A 21214-nucleotide genomic window follows, 5' to 3' on the forward strand; every position below is an offset into this window, starting at 1 on the left:
GTCACAGCACTTGATGTGGAAGTCCACTGGTCATCAATTTCACCTTAATATGAAAGCTAGCACGCAAATGACCAAACTAGATCACCCGTTAGTGAATCGAAATTTTCGTCTCAACAGGGCGCTCCACTTTTATTTTCGTTTTTCTGTCTAAAGCCCCTTTCACACTGGCGCAAACGTAGAGCTGCATATTGTCGCGTACCATCTACTCCAAGTTGAGCAGCTCTACGCCCACTTTTAGCAGCTCTAATCAGAGTTTTTGCTGCCTACGCAGCAGTATGTTGAGGGCTACGCATGTAGGACGGAAGAAATTAAACATTTAATTTTTTCAGCATAGAGCACTGCACACAGAAAATATGCGTCCTCAAGCAGGTCTGCACAACACGGCATTACTGCATGCAAGTCTGTGCAACACCGTGCTCCTGTACACATCCAAAAACTGTGTGCATCCAGAGTGAATCAGCTGGAAGGCATGATCACACAGCCCACAGCGCCTCTGTGTGCTCAGAACAGGTAATCGAACCTGACTGGAGCAACCCGAGCTTTAAAAATTTAAAGAGCCACAGCACTTCATTCACGACAGCCTTTACCACAGACAGACTCAGCAGCATCTGTACACAATGAAAATGATCCACCAAGACAAAAAAAAAGAAAAAAAAAAGAAAATATATATATATATATATATAAAATAAACACAGCAGGAGATGATGTAACGACTACAGTGTGTCTGTTAAAGATTAAAGTATGTTTTCTACAGTCACATTTCATTTACTCTTGATGGTTATTTGTCAGTACATGTAATTTAGTCATTTCAACATTTAATTACGTCCTCATTGACTGATTTTTTTTAATGGAATTACTACAGATTAATTACTAAAATATGAATTTGACTTCTAGTGATTATGAATGCTTTGAAATTATGCACAAGAGGGGTGGGGCTTCTTCTACCTGTGCAAGTTGATCTTTGACTTTGTGGGCATGTTTAATGATTTATTCATTTTATGTTAAAATGTAAAAGGAAATGGCTTTTTCAAATAATAAAATAGGTGCTCTTTAAAGATCCTTTGTTTTATTCAGAAATGTAACAGCAAGTGTGAGTTTTTGGGATGACAGGTGAGCTGGACTCGTCAGGATACAACCCCTGGCAAAAATTATGGAGTCACCGGCCTCGGAGGATGTTCATTCAGTTGTTTAATTTTGTAGAAAAAAAAGCAGATCACAGACATGACACAAAACTAAAGTCATTTCAAATGGCAACTTTCTGGCTTTAAGAAACACTAGAAGAAATCAGGAAAAAAAAAATTGTGGCAGTCAGTAACGGTTACTTTTTTAGACCAAGCAGAGGGAAAAAATATGGACTCACTCAATTCTGAGGAAAAAATTATGGAATCATGAAAAACAAAAGAATGCTCCAACACATCACTAATATTTTGTTGCACCACCTCTGGCTTTTATAACAGCTTGCAGTCTCTGAGGCATGGACTTGAATGAATGAATGACAAACAGTACTCTTCATCAGTCTGGCTCCAACTTTCTCTGATTGCTGTTCCCAGATCAGCTTTGCAGGTTGGAGCCTTGTCATGGACCATTTTCTTCAACTTCCAAAGATTGGATTAAGATCCGGAGTATTTGCAGGCCATGACATTGACCCTATGTGTCTTTTTGCAAGGAATGTTTTCACAGTTTTTGCTCTATGGCATGATGCATTATCATTTCATCATCCCCAAACATCCTTTCAATTGATGGGATAATAAAAGTGTCCAAAATATCAACGTAAACTTGTGCATTTATTGATGATGTAATGACAGCCATCTCCCCAGTGCCTTTACCTGACATGCAGCCCCATATCATCAATGACTGGAAATTTACATGTTCTCTTCAGGCAGTCATCTTTATAAATCTCATTGGAATGGCACCAAACAAAAGTTCCAGCATCATCACCTTGCCCAATGCAGATTCGAGATTCATCACTGAATATAACTTTCATCCAGTCATCCACAGTCCACGATTGCTTTTCCTTAGCCCATTGTAACCTTGTTTTTTTCTGTTTAGGTGTTAATGATGGCTTTCGTTTAGCTTTTCTGTATGTAAATCCCATTTCCTTTAGGCGGTTTCTTACAGTTCGGTCACAGACGTTGACTCCAGTTTCCTCCCATCCATTCCTCATTTGTTTTGTTGTGCATTTTCGATTTTGAGACATATTGCTTTAAGTTTTCTGTCTTGATGCTTTGATGACTTCCTTGGTCTACCAGTATGTTTGCCTTTAACAACCTTCCCATGTTGTTTGTATTTGGTCCAGAGTTTAGACACAGCTGACTGTTAACAACCAACACCTTCTGCAACATTGCGTGATGATTTACCCTCTTTTAAGAGTTTGATAATCCTCTCCTTTGTTTCAATTGACATCTCTCGTGTTGGAGCCATGATTCATGTCAGTCCACTTGGCGCAACAGCTCTCCAAGGTGTGATCACTCCTTTTTAGATGCAGGCTAACGAGCAGATGTGATTTGATGCAGGTGTTAGTTTTGGGGATGAAAATTTACAGGGTGATTCCATAATTTATTCCTCAGAATTGAGTGAGTCCATATTTTTTTTCCCCTCTGCTTGGTCTAAAAAAGTAACCGTTACTGACTGCCACAATTTTTTTTTTCCTGATTTCTTAGTGTTTCTTAAAGCCAGAAAGTTGCCATTTGAAATGACTTTAGTTTTGTGTCATGTCTGTGATCTGCTTTTTTTCTACAAAATTAAACAACTGAATGAACATCCTCCGAGGCCGGTTATTCCATAATTTTTGTCAGGGGTTGTATTTAACCAGATGAAGGTCTTCTCCGCAGCTTCAACCTTTTTGGAGACACTTTCTCACATTTTGAAGAGCAGAGATGCTCTCTTCTTCCATCTGGATTTCAGGTTTTGGTGGCTGCTCCATCACTGGAAGTTTTGAAGTACATCTGGATTTGCAAGGTTCTCTAGCCAGCAAATGTTGAAATGTTCCTGATGTGGGACAAGTGAAGAAACATATTTCTTAAAATGTGAAGAAACACAGAACAGCGATGTGCTACTTCCTTTAAGGACTGATTACTCAATAGTTTAAAAACATAAATAAATAAAGCAGTAGCAATTAAAGACCTATTGTATAGATTTATTTGGTAAAAAATAAAAAATAGATCAAACAATTTACAAATCATTCAGCTCAAATGAGTGATTGATTCAGCACACTGCAGCTAAAGGCTAGGCTAACATTAGATGGTAAAACTTCAGTGTTCAGTGGTGCACTAATTTCATTTTCAGATTACTCACCTCAGACAAATTTGCAGACGCTCTGTTGCTCAAACTGGATGTGTGTATATGTCCTAAAGCGAAGAACTTCAGATTGAGAGTGGCTGCTTTAGCTCCGCCGGGCCTCACTCAGAGCAGTTGATAAAAAAAATAAAAAAAAAAGCTCCTCCTAGCAAGGTGATGTCCGTCACTCCTTCAGTTTTTTTGCTCCTAATCTTATGGTTCTGATCCCAGACTGAGTGCTTCACTTTTTATTTAATTCTTTTGGCAGTTAATACACAAGTCTTCACAAACATGGCGACTTTCAGACTTGTTCAGCTTTAGCCTCCAGAACAGAAACACAGCAACGAAGTAAACTCTGCTCCCTAACCGTGTACGGCACATGCAGAAATGCTAAAAAAAAAAAACAAAAAAAAAAAACACACACACACACACGAGGAAGCAAAAAAATTGAGTGCACCGTGACCTGAAAGGCCCTTCAGTCATCATCAGATATTAGTTAGATCCCATTTTGGAGCTTGTATTACCTTTATAAATTAATTAGAAAGATACAGGAACCACCTTCAGTGTCTTATACTGCATCTGAAAAAGTATCAGTTTTTTATATATAAAATGTTTTGTATAAAAATAAACACGGCAACAGAATAAATATCATAAAACAATGAAACTGATAACACAAATATGAAGCAATCCAATTTGGAGGCTTTTTTAAAATGAACAAATGTTGCCAATATTAGAAAGCTTGCCCCAAACGTATAAAATCTGGGTACACACAAGTTTGTGCTTTACCCAACGGCTTGCATGCAGCTCTCTGTGGCCACATCACAATGAGCCAGTTTTCTTGCTGATAAGTATTGAATCATTTTTGTGACATCAAAAATTTTGTAATAACGTTATGCCTGTAACTTGTGTAATCCTTAATGCAGCGAAAACAGGCAGGCACCATCAGAAAGCATCTGATACTAAAATAAAGCCTCGGTCCCACCGAGTGAAGAAGGAGTGAAGAAGGAGCCACGCACCCTGTTTTTTTTGTTTCGTGAGCTATCGTGGCATTATAGTGGCTCAGAGTGGCTCTTAGAGGCATTATCTTCAGTTAACGAGGCTCCTCTCTGAGTGTGGCACTAATTTTAAGATGTTCAAAATTTAGCAACAACAGCGTGGCGCAGTTTGTGTTTGAGTTACTGCGACGGCTTAGAGGCATTTGCGTGGTGCTTCCGAGTCTGCAAAAAGTCCATTATCCGTGCGCCTGGCACCGTCGCAGGACCTGAGAGGCTATTTTTGGAGTGGCTCCTCCTCTTGCGCACACAATTGCACCTGCTCTGTGCGCTGGACTCTATATATTTTGTAGTGGATTAATCATTTTCTGCCAAACCTTGGATGGTGAAAACACTTCTAATCACTTCTGGCATCACAGAGGACTGTTTCATCTGGACACTTTTTTTCATCTCTTTCCTGCTCCATGTGGAATGTATTTTGAGCAGCTTAAGGTAATTATTTTTAATGTTTTTTTATAGCTTGATAAAACAGTTCCTTGCTATAAAAGTATGTCTGTATGTTGATGTCTGTTGTGTGTAAAAGTATGTTGATTTAATATCTTGTTAATGGCTATTTTTGGAGCGGGTCTCCTCTTTGCGCACCAAATTCCACCTGCTCTGTGCGCTGGACTCTGAAAATAATTATTTCGTAGCGGATTAATCATTTTCTGTCAAACCTTGGATGCCGAAAATACCTGTAATCACTTCTGGAATTAATGTATCACATGAGCTCCGCTGTATGTGCGCACTGAGGCAGTAGTGACTCCTCATCACGCTTCAAACGAGCATTTAGGCAGAATGCCAGCTCACAAAAGAGTGATATTTCAGTCAATATTGGACGAACACAAAGTTAAAATTTGGGTGACTGCGTGAAAGTGGATGTGTGTTTAAATCCATGGAAGATAACTCCAGTGGAGCAGCTAAGAGCTGTGCAGCAGCACAGGTGGAGAGCGCGCAAAAGAGCAATTTTGAAGACATAACACAAAGTTAAAAGTTGTATCATGGTGACTTGTAAGCTGCGGAAGAAATAAAGAAATATATATATTGAAAACGATCCACAGGTGTATATAGTAAAACGGCCACCTCATTCTGTACGCAGAATGGCACCGCGCACAAAAGAGCGCTTTTGCAGAAATAAACAGACGAACACAAAGTCAAAAGTAGAATCACGTTGTAAAAATGACTGTGCTTAAAGCTAGGGAAAAAATAAAGCCAGCAAGCCATGGATGGAACGGAAGCCAGAAAGAGCAGAGAGGCGGCTGTCCATGAAAGGACAACAGCAGCATGCGTGCGCAAAAGAGCCATTTTGCAGAAATAAACAGACAAAGTTTTGTGTGTTTAAAGCCGCAAAAAAAAAAAAAAAAGAGCCAGAGAGCCGCGGAGCCAGCGAGGAGCACAGAGGCGGCTCTCCAGGAACCCGTGGTTCGGGTCTAGCTGGTCTGGTGCATTACAGGTGGACTGCAGCCTGGCGCACAGCGCACAACTGCGGAACTGTGATGGAGTGTCTATTTTTGGACTGCGTTAAAAAAACAAGAAGGGACATCTTTAAATGCTGCTGTGAATCTGAATTGAAAACCCACACTTTGAAGGGACCAGGTGTGGGAGGGCTGGAGGTTTGGACCAAACTCATGCTTAAACGTGCGCCAACATGGCGTTATCATGGCGCTATCATGGCACTACGTGGCTTAGTGTGGCTGATGCGAGCCATTCGAGGCTGTAATGACAGGTCGGTCATGGCTCACTAGAGGCTGCTACGCGGCACATGCGGGGTACAGAGAGGCACATAGTGGCACCTTCATAGTGGATACGTGTTAAGATGAAAACGTGGGTCACTCTTCAAATAATCACCCCACACCCATGCGTGGCTCCTTCTTCAGCCTTCATTATTCTGTGGGACCGAGGCTTAACTTATTTGCAAATGGTACATGATTCAGGGTCAGACCCATGTGGGTTTGGAGTGACAAGTTACATCCGGTGATGTGTTACATTCCTACACTTCTCTCATTATTACTAACAAGCTCAAGAGTTTCACTAAACTTTTCACCTCACTGACAAAGCTGAGAAGGGTTTGAGCTGCTATTTCACACATCTATGACACACTATCAACAGTTCACTGTAAGTGAGAGCAAATGTCCAGCAGCCCCAACATGCCTGATAAGTATGAAAACCACCAGTTAGCTTTTTCATTACGACTGCACAAAGATGAGCATTGCACAACTCTGTCTGCCTGCCTAACCACAAGTGATAAACTGCAGTGAAAGGCAACTTCTAAAATCCTACTGAAGTCCTGAGACATTTTAAACTGTGCACAAGCCTGTATATAAGAATGTTTTGCTTCAACACAGATTTCAGTTAATCAGAATTTTCTTTTTTTTTTGGTTGTTTTCAGAATCAAAACTTTCTTTTCACAACAATACCACATACCACAACAGTTTTAACAGATCAACAGTAGCAAACGTTTTTACAACCTATTATTGCATAATCTGTGATGGGAAAAGTTCAGGTAAATTGCAAAATTTTGGCAGGCAGTTGAGGACACCATATAGAGAGGGTGCTGCAAAATGCTACTTTTTGAAGTGACAAATGAGGCATTTCTGGACTGCACTGTCAACATCTCAAGCTAATTTATGCATGATAGGATTCCATTAGCAAGCCCAATAACGTAACCCTTGACATTAATGTAGGACAATGAAAGCATGAGAGTATGGGTGATGCTCAAGTTGCCCAAAACATAAAATTGTGCATTTATGAGTCACATATCTTTGTGTGCCCTCATCAGATCGGAATGAAATCTTTAACAGGAAGCGCTGTATGTCTACCAACTGTCATATAAACAGTATGGGTTGCTGCGGACTTTACCCGAGCACCCTCTGGTGGCCATTTTTGGTCGATGAAAACACCGCCGACCGCAAAACAAATACATGTAATTTGGTGAGTTTGCAAAGGGGTCAGACTGATCAATAAAGTCAATTTAATGTACAATGGTTCATTTCAGCTCAGCCTGGTGTATAAATCTCACCGTTCCAGGCAGTGAGAGCTGTCAGCTGGCTGTTAGAGGCAAATTAGAAACAAAACCAGCTGATCTGAATAGACAATCAATGCAGCCCAAGCTCGTTTTCATCGGGTGGCCAGTGGCGTACGAATTCTCGCCTTCGGATTCGCCACTTCGCCGGAAGTGATGTATCTCTGCAGCAACCCATAGCTCAGTACAGCGCTATGTAGTCACAATTCCTGCATGCTTTCACATCTGTCACATATAAAGAAATTACATTTTGGCAAATTCAGCTGCAAAAAAAAAAAAAAAAAAAAAAAAAAAAAAAAAAATCTATATTATTTGATATCAGTGTTTCACAACAAAAACTGCGCTCACAAGAGTACTTAGGATCTCTCAAAAAATATGCCTACAAACATTAAAAAATGTGCAAACATTTTTTTTAAACGCTTGTCTGAAATTAACTTGCAATTTTCCTTATAAATCCTATTTTAACTGTAGACATGTAAATTACATTTGTTTTTTAGTAATCGGATAAGAGCTGACAATAAGGGCAGGCTAACCATCTGAAACCTCTTGACTAAGATATCTGGCCCAACGTGAACGCACCATCTGGAATTTACACACACACAAAATCCATTTTACAAGATCAAATACACTTCATATGTCGCTGCGGACAAACCATGGACTATTTATTATTTACACACCACGAACAGGTGTGTCATTGAAAGCCAACCATCATCACTAGTAAAATAACCTACGACCATAATCTCATACAAATGCTATGATGATATTTAAACAGTCACAAATAACCAAATACAAATAACGTTAGCAGCAAATAAAACGACCAGCAATCATTTTGTTCTGCTTCCAAGCTATCAGGCTAAAGTTAGCTTCCTGAACAGACTGGGTAAGTTGCCCCATGCTAACCACGACCCGGCTAGCCAGCTAATCCGCGTGTACTGCTTCACACATTAATTCAAAACCAACAAATTTAGAGTATTTCCTCATACCAGAGACTCTCATTACCGCAGACATGTCTCTGCCCCGGTGCGGCGCATTCTGTGCAGAGAACAGTAACGTCCAGTGTTCACAAATCACACACAGAATCACCAAAGAACTGCCCCGCCTAGCTGCTGACGTCAGAGAGAAGGAAGGGTTTACTTTGAAAAACCCAGGCACAATATTTCACAGAAAAATACCTTATCTAATAAACCACAGCTCCTCAGTGTGTTTCTTGAGAAGCTGAAAGACAGTAAGAATGTACTTACCAAACGCTAGTAATATTCTACAATATTTTCAAAAATAGCACATTTGTATTTGCATGGTCAAACCATCAAACTATGCATATTATACACACACACACACACACACACACAGTTTTTTTACACCAGTGGTGCCTAGTAAAGCGAGCCAATGCAATGATGTTTCATCTTTGCCAGCTGATGACTGAGTATTTGTACAGTACATTTACATTTAATGTCAAGGTCTAATGCCAAGTTTCTGTTTTTTTTTTCTTCTTTTTATAATTGTTTATTTTCAGCTCAACCTGGGCCCACTTGTGCTCGGCAGTCAGTGCCTAGTAAAGACAGCGAATGCGGTGATGTTTCATCTTTGCCAGCTTATGACTGAGTATAACTTGTACAGTACATTTATATTTAATGTCAAGGTCTAATGTAAAGTTTGTTTTTTCTTCTTTTTATAATTATTGAATTATTATTATTGAATTATTGAAATGGTGAAAAATTCATGTGTTTGTAACTTCACTATTTGTAACTTGTGAAAAAAAACTATACTATTTACAATTTGTTGGTGATTTATTAAAATAACAAAAAACCAAATTTGGTGAATTTCTGTTGCGGGGGGTGGGGGTGGGGGGGGGCAGTGAATTTCTGCTTGGGGCCCCAACAGACCCTAGAATCGCATCTGCGTGTATGCAACTTAAATCACGGAGAAACTGGGGAGAGCTGACATTTGCCGTTTGGTATGCTTATGTACTTTGGATAAAGGATGAGCGCCGCAAAAACAGAAAGTTGATAGGACTAATATTTGTGGATAAATTAGAGATATTACGCAACAACAGTGAACAATGAAAACAGTGAAGAATATATACAGGTTACCTAAGGCCTTCATATTTCTAGGAGGGCATGGCTTGTAGTAGTTTGTTTGTCTGCATGTTGTTTCTCTTGCTCTCTCTCTCCTCACGGTCCTTGTTGGCATCTTTGTTGTTGGTTGGTGGGTCTTGATAGTCAGCAGCTGAGTGGCTAAGTGGTTAGCACTCTTGCCTCAAAGCAATAAGGTCTGGGGTGCAATTTTCTCAATGCCCAGTTCCTTTCTGTGTGGAGTTCTGTGATCTCCTCATGTCTGCCTGTTTCCCTCTGGGGACTCCAGTTTCCGCACACCATGAAAAACATGCTCATTAGTGTCTGTTTTTGACCAATGCAGAGTCTCGAGAGCCAAAGTTGGTCCCTGGGCTCCTTGTGGTTGGACTGTGTCTGACTGTAATTAGGATGGGTTAAATACAGAGGCCATGGACCTGTCATGAGTCACACTGGAAAATATATACACAGAAAAGGGGTTTAAAGAAAGAAACAGCATGGGAGCTGGGACACACAACCAAGGAGCTGGGATAGTGTATAACAGTGGTTCAACCACGCTCTTGGAAATCACCTGTCCTGCATGTTTTCCAGACTCTCCCTGCTTTACTAAATAATTAACCGAGTCAGGTGTGCTCAGCCAGTCAAGAGCTAAGGGACACCAGGCTAACAAATCAGCTGTTACTGCAACAGGTTCACATGGAAATCATGCAGGGTATGTGATCTACAGGTGCATGGTTGGTGACCGCTAGGGTACAGGACCATTGACTCCAAATACAGACTGGAAGTACTAAAGTCCAACAAAGGAATACCATCAAAAGTGGCTGAAAACAAAAAAAAAAGCTAAGGTGCTGTGGGACTTCAAGTTCCACATAGAGACTCAACAGCTGGTCAACCAACCACCATAGTGGTAGATGACAAGGAACAGAAAAAAAAAGCAGTTGTGGCAGGTGTGGCAATTCCAAGAGAAGACAGAAAAGTCCCAGAGGCTTCAGCCTCTCATTGTTTTATAGCAATAAGAAACTGCCAGAGGCTGAAAGCAACCAGACACAGTCTCTCAGGGCTTGACACTAACAACTGTCTGCTCGATATTGGTGAGTGAACGGTACTACTGGATGAGTTCACCATGTTTCTCTCTTGCCCAATGTGACAAGTTAATTTTCAGGTGCACTGAGAATAAAATCTGGTCAAAAATCAAGGTATTTCAGTGATGTTTCTGGGGCTGCAGAAGCATTTTCTGTGTACAACTTAGCCAGCACATTACATGTTTTGAAAGTACAGTAACAGATTGATTTGCATTAAATAAGCATCACACCATTTCAGCAACGCACAACATCAACAGTATGTGTCACTCACTGTTTCAGAGTACTGTGCCAACACAAAAATAACAGGCAGCGCACGCAAGGTGAAAGCTTAAAAAAATATTCAGTTCACTCTCCTTTCCTTCTAAGATATACCATGTATGTTTCTCTTGGATGATGTGTGACAGAAACTTCTTATTGTAGCACTTTACACAAATGTAAACAAGTCTATCCGTGTGTGGGTTTTTTCATGCCCACAGATGGTCACAGTCTGTGACATGGGCATAGGCAGAGTGACGAGGGGTGGGAATGACCCCCAAGCCCCTGAGAGTAAAGATCTACTTTTGAAGACATTTTTGCACAATACTACTCCTGAATGCACTTTTAACAAATAAAAAATTCAATCAATACTACTCTGAGTGTGCTAGTTTTACTCCTATAATTCTGTGCTAATTCTGTGCTATTGAGGAATATATATAAAAAAAATAATAATAATGCAATGTTAAAATACCCTTGGCCGTATGAAAATGTGTTCTTTATAATTTACAGTTGTTTAATTAATTATCAAGATCCTATTATCTTACGTACAATTTTTACATGTTCAATAATCAATCATAAACAATGTTTACGTTTTAATGGTGTCTGCGGGAGGCTTTGCGTGCGTGTTTACGTGAGCTTTTGACAAGAGTGGAAATTGTGCAAATCAAAGAATATTTGTAGATCAGCCTCTGTACATTTGCAGGTCTCAATAAGACAAACTGAACTCATAACAAGTTAGCTTTGCGTTAGCGAACATTAGCATTAGTGGACGTTAACACACATGCTAACATACGCTAAATGTCTTATAAATCACTCCAGAGGTGTCATTAGGGTCCAAAAATGGAATTTCAGTTTTAGAGGTGTTTCTTTCTCGCTAGCTTTTACATAATATATGACAAAGAGGTTATATTTACACAAAAACAAAAAACTGAGTTTCCTCCTAGCTAGCAGCCTGTGACATCACCACGCTAGCATCCGCTAAATGGTTCGTAAATCCTTCCAGAGGTGTTAACAGGTTTCAAAAACAGCATTTTCAGTTTTAGAAGTGTTTATTTTTTTTGCCATCTTTTACATAATATACATGACACATGTATATAAACACACAAAATGAAATGGTTTTGAAGAGACCAGTGACTGATGTCACGGTATAGCTCTATTCTGACTGGCTGTCACCAGCGTACCCAAACACAAAATGGATCAGATTGAAACCGAATGTGATTTTTTAACCTCTTAAAATACCTCAAGCTTAGCCATCTTTGAACTTGTCCAAGGTCTGTGTCCCAAGAATTTTTCCTGTGAATTTCAAGAGTCTGGCAGTAATAGGACTGGACTTATGCTGAGCACAGACAGGCGGACAGATCGACGGACAAAAAGTCTTTGCAATTCCCAATGGCCATCTTTGATGAAATGAAACAAAGGAGCAGCTTTATCATATATATATAGCTTGTATAATAAAGTCTCCCTTAATTGGAACCTCACATCAAATATTAACCTTTGATATGGCATGAAATGGCACACATACGTAAAGGCTATCTGAGCAGATAAACACTGTGCACGTAAAAATTAGTGCTGGATAGGAACCTTCCTGTGCCAAGAAACTATTTCAGTTGAGTGTCAATAGATGAGAACAATAATTTGTAGATCTCGAGACAGGATTGTCTCAAGGCACAAATCTGGGGAAGGGTACAGAAACATTTCTGCTGCTTTGAAAGTCCCAACGAGCACAGTGGCCTCCATCATCCATAAATGCAAGAACTTCAGATCCACCAGGACTCTTCCTACAGCTGGCTGCCCGTCTAAACGGAGCAGTCGGGGAGAAGGGCCTTAGTCAGGAAGGTGACCAAGAACCCGATGGTCACTCTGTCAGAGCTCCAGCATTCCTCTGTGGAGAAAGGAGAACCTTCCAGAAGGACAACCACCTCTACAGCAATCCACCAATCAGGCCTGTATGGTAGAGTAGCCAGACAGAAGCCGCTCTTTAGTAGAAGGCACATGGCAGCCCACCTGGAGTTTGACAAAAGGTACCTAAAGGACTCTCAGACTATGAGAAACAAAATTCTCTGGTCTGATGAGACAAAGATTCAACTCTTTGGTGTGAATGCCAGGCATCATGTTTAGAGGAAACCAGGCACCATCCCTACAGTGAAGCATGGTGTTGCCAGGATCATGCTGTGGGTGTGTTTTTCAGCAGCAGGAACTGGGAGGATTGAGGGAAAGATGAATGAAGCAATATACAGAAAAATCCTGGATGAAAACCTGCTCCAGAGCGCTCCTGACCTCAGACTGAGGCAGCGGCTCATCTTTGAGCAGGACAATGACCCTAAGCACAGAGGCAAGATATCAAAGGAGTGGTTTCAGGACAACTCTGTGAATGTCCTTGAGTGACTCAGCCAGAGCCCAGACCTGAATCAGATTGAACATCTCTGGAGAGATCTGAAAATGGCTGTGCACCGACACTCCCCATCCAACCTGATGGAGCTTAAGAGGTCCTGCAAAGAGGAATGGGCAAACTTGCCCAAAGATAGGTGCACCAAGCTTGTGGCATCATATTCAAGAAGACTTGAGGCTGTAATTGCTGCCAAAGGTGCATCAACAAAGTATTGAGCAAAGGGTGTGAATACTTATGTTCATGCGATTTCTTAGTTTTTTAAAATTTTTAATAAATTTTTAAAAACAAGCAAAAAAACAACATAAGTTCATTCATGATGTTATTATGGGATATTGTGATTGGACGTTTGAGGGGAAAAATGAATTATTCCATTTTGGGATGGTGAAGCAATTCTGAATCAGCTGACATTCAATTGACATCGTCCATGGGGTGTACTCACATCTGTTGTGTATACAAGCAGGGCCAAACATGAATGCCAACAGTCCTGTAAGCTACAATGTGATTGCTGGTACAACTTGCTCTCTGTCAAATTTATAGGAAATGGAGGCACTAATTGTGAAAATCCAAAAAGACTACTTAAACCACAAACCTGAATTCCTGTGTTGATTGAGTTTAGTGATCGTTGTGCCCAGGGGAGCAAGTGCCTGTTTGACAACTCCCTGGCCTCTGGTGCTTTTAGGGTACTTGCTGATCCAATCAAACTTGGGCACGTGTGTGGGAGACTTGCAGACATCTGAAGAAAGGCACATTCAAAGTTAATTACAGCAAGTGACTATGTCATTCAAAAATGACAAATAGAAAATTTGTACATTGTTCTTACTTTCTCTCCGTCAAAAAACATCAAATGATAGAAAGATAAATAGTGTGGGCAAACAACTGAGATAAATATTGCTGTGTTAATGGATAATTGTTATCAGTTCTATTTCATGAAATGGCTTTGCATACGGTCCTTGTTAAGACTGTGTACTGCACCTTGACCTTAGACCTCCAAAATGTACAGCGCCACAGCATTTTGCACAGATCTCACTGTAGTCTAGCTTACCTTTGTCGTTTTTCACAACTTTCCTGTTAACAGGAATCGAGTCAGTTAATTTGTCCATCACTTGTCCTCAGTGTGTTCAAAGCATATTTGGCTCATTTCAGAGAATAACAAAAATGCTGTGCAAAAACCGTATCGGTCCTTGTCAGCGCTGACGTGCACTGACCAGCTGCATACGTTAAGTGTGATATCCCTAATAAAGCACACAAGCTTTTAACAGGCCATTAATGAGCCAGATATGCAACACATCTACAAGCTATTTGACAGAAGTGACAACTGATTTTACTGCGAGACAGAATACATGATCTGAACTCCACCCTATCTAACTTCCCCTCCCTCTTTTTCTCTTTGACATGGGTCATGTTCACCCAGTAACAGAACGTGACGATGTAATATTTTGTCACATCCTATCATCTGCAAGGCAAATGAAGTGTTTGGCCAAACAGGTTTCCTCCAAACAGTAAGAGCAGCTTATTTGTGTTTCTTCAAAACAAAAACAAAAAAAATTGAAATTAATGTAATTTGTGAAGTAATGTTTTACAAAAATAGGCTTTAACTGCATCGCCTGTGTTGTTGATTTGAAATTTTCGTAGGATTTTAGATGCAGGGACATTCATAGTCCCTGCATCTACTTGTAAAGAGTGGATAAGGCGTTGGGCTTAAGACCAGAAGATCCTCGGTTCAAATCCCAGTTTGACTAGAAAATCACTAAGAGCCCTTGGGCAAGGTCTTTAATCCCCTAGTTGCTCCTGGTGTGTAGTGAGCGCCTTGTATGGCCGCACTCTCACATCAGGGTGAATGTGAGGCATTATTTGTAAAGAACTTTGAGTGTCTGATGCAGATGGAAAAGTGCTATATAAATGCAGTCCATTTACCATTCACAGTGGTGTCTAAAGTAACTGTGTGACTAATTATGCACAGCTTTAATTTAATTTTATTATTAATGAGTTCAAGATGATAATTTCAAAAAGGCTGAGTGGATCTCAAGACATTTAAATTGTGGGGGAGGTGATGGTATAGTGGTTCAATGCTGGGCTTAACCTTCAGTCCAGAGGGTCCTTGGTTCAAACCCCAGCCTGACCTGAAGATCACTAAGGACACTTGGGCAAGGTCCTTAATCCCCAAGTTGCTTGTGGTGTGTAGGGAGTGCCTTACATGGCAGCACCCTGACACTGATATGCGAGTGTGTCTGAGTGAATGGATGAATGCGCTGCATCATTGTAAAGTGCTTTGAACTTCTGAGTGCTATATAAATGCAGTACATTTACTACTTTACACACAACAGAGAACCCTCCAGGCCCTGGATGGCAACCACCCAGGGCCGGTGGGTGCCTAACCCTAACGGTGTACCCTTGGGCTTCTCTAACCACTGGAGTCCTCAACACTGAAACACCTATACTTTGGATCATGTCCACAAAAATGCAGCACATGGCCAAAAAGTCATACCGGACCCTCCCGCACACTGCAAGTCACCCGACATAAATTTGATCATTTTCAGAGTACTTCAAACAAGCTACCACTTTCATATGTAATCCTAGCTCAAATATACACAGTTTTAGACACATTTCAAACTTAACAGTTAAAATCTGTTAAAAAGTCTTTTACAAATTGATAGTTTTCTATATATTGTCAATATTATTATCAAATATTAATGTCTTTGTCTTTTACTTTGATGACTGTTAATGTCTTTACTTTGATTAACTGCCTTTGATCTTGTTTTTGATTCTGTTCTCTATTTTCCATATATACATATATGCATGTGTAAGAGTTCATGCACCATTATTCTTCTAAATAATCACTCACTGTCAAAAGCAGTAATATACAGTGAACTGTTGAAGGAATCATTACAACTGCTCCCATGAGAAAAGTAACATTTGTCCTTTTGCTTAATGAATGCGCAGACTGTTTTGCTAGAGCTATGTTTTTGCTGAACACAGATGAATATTTCGGCCTTGAGCAGAGAATAACAGCCTGTACACTTGTTCAAGGCTGGCGCTGTAATGTTTCAATTTGAAGAACAGTTACTATCTGTCTGAGCAAGACCACAAGGCGCCTTCCAGGTGCAAAGCGATACAAATATCAACTGACTGAAGAAACACAGCTGTACTTTTAAATAATTGTATTGTAATATGTCTGTGTGCAACTTGCTTCAGAATAAATCCAGGAGCAGAGTGGGTGGACCCTTCAGAGCTGACTGACGGACAGTGACGAGGGGTCATACTGGCTCTCCCTGATCAGGAAATGAAATTCAGTCTCTAGCGTGATCATTCTTTGTGTTAGTTAACTGAGTTGCTTTTTTTTTTTCCGATCACAACTCTGACATCTTGGTCCTTCGAAAGCCGGATACCAATAGACCAGAATGGTGGTTGGCCCGTGACGGAGGACCCCGTTGGAAGACCGTGGCCACGGCCGGGACTAGTTCCCGCAGACCCTTTTCCGGGGGGACGGGTCTCCTCCCTAACAGGTCGGTGAAGGCATACGGACTTCAGCGACATTGCATGATCACGGGTGAGACTGCTTTTCTTTATGTGGACGTGTGTGTGTGTGTGGCTGGGACCACCGCGAGGAAAAACCCCGTAATGTCTTTATTGGTTTGTCTCTTGGCTTAAACACTAAGGTGTGAGGCTAAAGCCTGGCTGTAAAGCGTTAAATTTTACTCTCTGGGAGAGAAATAGAAAAGTCAGGTGGCGCAGCGGTTAAAGACCATCTGTTACGGAGCCGCGTGCTCGCGCTGAATTCCCGCTGTGTCAGACACCTGATTGAGCCGGCAGCGGTTACAACTGGCAATTAAAAAAAAGCAAGAGACAACTTAAAGACCACTTTCGGGTCCGGAACAGCGTGTAAAAAACTGTACAGCCTAAGGTCGGTGAAATCTTCGGTGGGCAAGCCGTAAAATTCTGATATAAAAACCGGTTGGAGCTAAAACGTGATAACAGCTGAAGCGCAGCGCTGTGAATGTGTTTTTATGACTGAGGACGTGCGCAACTGAATCGTGGGGGGCCTGTCACCAGTTTTAACCCACTGGCAGAAACGAAGCCCTGTCTGTGAAGTAGGTTGTAAGTGTTCTATATGCACCACACCTGTTTGTGAACCTACGAGTCTGAAAAGAAGCCCTAAGCAAGGTCCCCCACCTCTCAGAGGTCGACGTGGTGACACACTTCAGACTGATCGGCGACCAAACAGTGAAAAAGAGCAACAGCCTGTTCATTTAGATCTCCCTATGAGATATAACTCCACGAACGGCTAAAATGGTTAACTGCTGTTGTTCTCACAGCAAACATGATACACGACCACAGTCTAATGATTTCAGGTATATGGTGGAAAAGTGAAGCCTACAAGCAGCGTGAGGCTGAGAATAAAGTCAAAAATAAACTGAAGCAGGGACAAGACAACCTTAAGAGCGTCTTTTATAATAAAAATGAAATTGGTAACGAGACACCGGGAGGGAGCCAGAGGCCCCCTCCACAGAATGCAGGCACAGCCCTTTACCCAGCCGCAGATAATGCTGAAGCTACAGCAAGTGCGCCTCCTCTACCTCCCTACACTCACCAGACCACAGATGATGACCAAAGATCCAGCATCACCTGAACACTTAAAAATGTGGTGAGAGACAGTTAACTTCTTGGGAAAATTATAGTAAAACTCCACAACAAAGTCATTTGATACCATAAAAGAGAACACCAGTGATTTTACAAAAAAGGCAAGAGAGAGAGGTGGAGTGAAAAATACACCAGACCATGCTTTTGCACCAAACAGCAGTTTTTAAACCTGCCGGAGCAGTCATAATGATGTGTGAGGAAGCCTATGGGCGTGAGATAAAGAGGAAATTGACATGTTGGAAGTGTGGGAAGAATGGACACGTTGCACGTGAATGTTCACACTCGCAAAGATAAGGAGTTCAACGTTTTCAACATGAATTTTGTTTATGTACATATAAGGTTGCAGTTTTTTCTTTTCTAGAAGATTATACTTGTTATCAATTTTTTCCTTACTTTTATTCTGCTGTCGCTATATAGACAGATCGTGTGTAATTATTGTGAATTGTTTTAGATAAAACTGTCAAGGTCACAGTCGCTGGCTCTTCAACATTTTAAAGTGTGGCGTTAAGATACTGAGAAATAAGTGCACATTAATCAATTTTGTGCTTTAACACATGAAATACAGGGGTTTTACATGTAATTGCTACTAGTGTTTTAAAAGTGTTTGTTACTGTTAAATTTAGAGAGATATTGTTTATTTCATGTAATCAATTCCAGCTTTAATGTTGTTTTGCATTACGTTGCATTGACTTTACCAAATACATTCAGTGTTCTATTTTTTGAAGCGTGGTTTGTTTTGGAAACAAAGTGTAATTTATCACTCCAGCCGAAGAGCAGAGCAGAAGGTTGTACAGTGTGTGAACAGTAAAACTATGTTGATTATTGTAACATGTTTATAGCGCTCCTGTTGAAAGCATTAATGTTGGTGAGGGTGAATTGACAGCAGTGTAGAAGCAACAAATAATATTTTGATCATCCCGTGTTTTGATTGAAATAATGTGAACTCTCATGAGATGCAACTAAACCCTGCTGTAAATCAAACAAGACGACGCAGGCTTTCATAAAGCACTGATGACCAATGAAGTGCTTATTAATTATTATTTGATGTATGCAGATTAAGTTAGGCCTTAAAGGATAGAGATTGTTGGACAACTTTTCACATGATTTTTGTCCATCCTGACCCATAGTTATTCCTGCAAACTAAACATTGTTTATGTATCAGATTGTCATTATTTCTATTTATTATTGGTGTTTAAGCATTGATTAATCCAACAGTTCTATTCTGGGATAAATTGCTAAAAGATACTTCAATTCACTTTCAATGATGCTGCATGTTTGATGTTCTGTGCAATTAAAACTGTTTTGACATGACACCTCTTAATGGGTGTTCCCCCACCCCTTGGAACCCCTGCCAAGTATGGAAGGCTGCGAGCCCATGACGGGTAAGATCCCATCTTAAACCCTGGGACAACCTAAGGCAGGCACAGTCACGATTACTCAACCTTGTCTCTGTGACGCTCTGACTCACTAGGACGTGAGGATATGGCACTGGGGTACTGTGGTGGGGTCAAATTTGCCCGTATGCCTACATGGTAGGTAGTGTATTGATCTAATTGGAGTATTGGATCATTGTCAGGAATTGATTCGTCATATTAAGATTGGCCTGCACGTAATAATCGATATTAATCAATGCTTATCATTCATCCAATCAATCAATTTTTGCGTCACAATGTCCACCAAACTGCTGATGGTGTGTATGCCTGATCCTCAAACAAACTGGTCCTACCCCGCAGCCTTTTCAAGTGAGCAGCTGTCGTAAGTCATGGACCATGTCCCGTTTCTATGGCTGGGATGGTTGGCCTGGTTAATACTCATTTTGTGACGTTTGGATTTCAGGCATATGCAAAACATTACTGCAGAGCATGTCTAATTTATGCAAAGCATAACTCGCAGGGGAATAAGAGGCTAATACGAGGAAAATTTCCAACCCCTCAATACCCGTTTCAAACGATCCATGTGCATTTTATTGAGTTGAACCAATGTGAAGGGAAAAAAAAATAATTTTTCCTACTATTGATTGATGCATATAGCAAATGGGTAGAGGTGTTCCCTGTTAAACATGCAGATGCTCTGACAGTTGCAAAGGTACTTTGTAGAGACATAATTCCAAGACATGAACTACCTGAAACAATGTACAGTGAAAATGGTACACATTTTGTAAATACAATCATCCAACATTTGACAGAACATTTGAAAATAAATGCAAAAACATATTGTGCTTATCATCCTCAAAGTGCAGGTTTAGTGGAAAGAACAAATGGGACAATTAAAGTAAGCTCAGAAAATTTATGGAAGAAACAGGAAATAACTGGGTTTATTGTTTGGATTTGGTGAAACTGTACATGCAACACCCAACTCAGAGACTGGCCATACGCCATTCGAAATTTTGTATGGCAGGACCTACAGAATACTAGATTTACAGAAAATAGCTGGGCCTGATAGTGAGGATGAGGGATTAGTTGATTATATAAAACGTGTGTTGTCCCCCATAAGAATGTCATACACGCTAACAAGATACCAGACTCTCCTATTTCTGGGCAGGGCCCTGACAATCATATCCAGATTGGCGACTGGGTGCTGATAAAGACTATTAAGAGAAAGAACTGGTCATCTCCGAGGTGGAAAGGCCCATTCCAAGTGCTGCTAACCACCCCCACTGCAGTGAAAATCGCAGAGAGGTCATGTTGGGTGCATCTATCCCACTGTAAAAGACAAAGATACCTGAAAGATCCTGAACTATACAAGGGGAGTGACGTGTCATAAGCGCGTCATAACAGAGACAGAGAGTGACCAGGAGTGAACAAAGACAAAGACCAGAGGTTGAAGCAGATACCAGGGTCCTGAAGCAGACGAGTAACCAGCTGTGACCAAGGAGAGGTCTGTCAACTTGAACAAGGATCAGAAGCAGACGTACTACAAGCTTGAAATACAGCACTGACGTGACCAGACCAGGAGACAGAAGCAGACGAAACTGCATCTTTGAGAATGGGAGACAAGAGAATCCGGGAGACAAGATAATCCTGTTCTATTCCTGTGCACCTGTATTTGAAGAAAACGTCAAGAACAGGGCACAGGACAGAGTACATGACATTATTTTAATTCCACTTGCAGCATGCCTTACACATACTGATGATAGTACAGATTTATGCACTACAGCTGAAGGGAAATAACATAAAAAAAGTTCCAGATTCCCTCAGTCCCTTGCTGAACTGAGACTGTGAACTGTCACCTTCAGCCCCTAAGCCCAGACAAACTGCACCTTTTGAACTGTCACCAAAGAAAGAAGACATGTTTAAGATCAGAACTGTAGTTTCTCTTTGTCCCTTGAAAGACAAAAAAAAAAAAAAAAAAAAAAAAAAAACAACAACAACAACACAGGGACAGAAGGAGAGAAATATCAACAGGTTGTTCAAAACACTGTATTAGCTATGGAGAGCTTTGCTGCCAGAGCA

At 40.7% G+C, this 21214-nt stretch overlaps 1 protein-coding gene and 1 long non-coding RNA gene across 2 annotated transcripts in view; one reads left to right on the forward strand and one right to left on the reverse strand.

Moving 5' to 3' along the window:
• Positions 1–21214, reverse strand: part of inpp5b (inositol polyphosphate-5-phosphatase B) — a 68024-nt gene that overhangs the window by 37766 nt on the left and 9044 nt on the right. The window contains 1 exon segment of the mRNA XM_034174060.1: positions 13714–13857. Within this exon segment, the coding sequence (XP_034029951.1) occupies positions 13714–13857 (144 nt within the window).
• Positions 16439–20718, forward strand: LOC117513830. The gene is made up of 2 exons (XR_004561726.1): positions 16439–16671; positions 20304–20718. It is a non-coding gene; the product is annotated as an uncharacterized LOC117513830 (long non-coding RNA).

Source organism: Thalassophryne amazonica, chromosome 7 (assembly GCF_902500255.1).
Source record: "Thalassophryne amazonica chromosome 7, fThaAma1.1, whole genome shotgun sequence".
Classification (NCBI taxonomy): Eukaryota; Metazoa; Chordata; class Actinopteri; order Batrachoidiformes; family Batrachoididae; genus Thalassophryne; species Thalassophryne amazonica.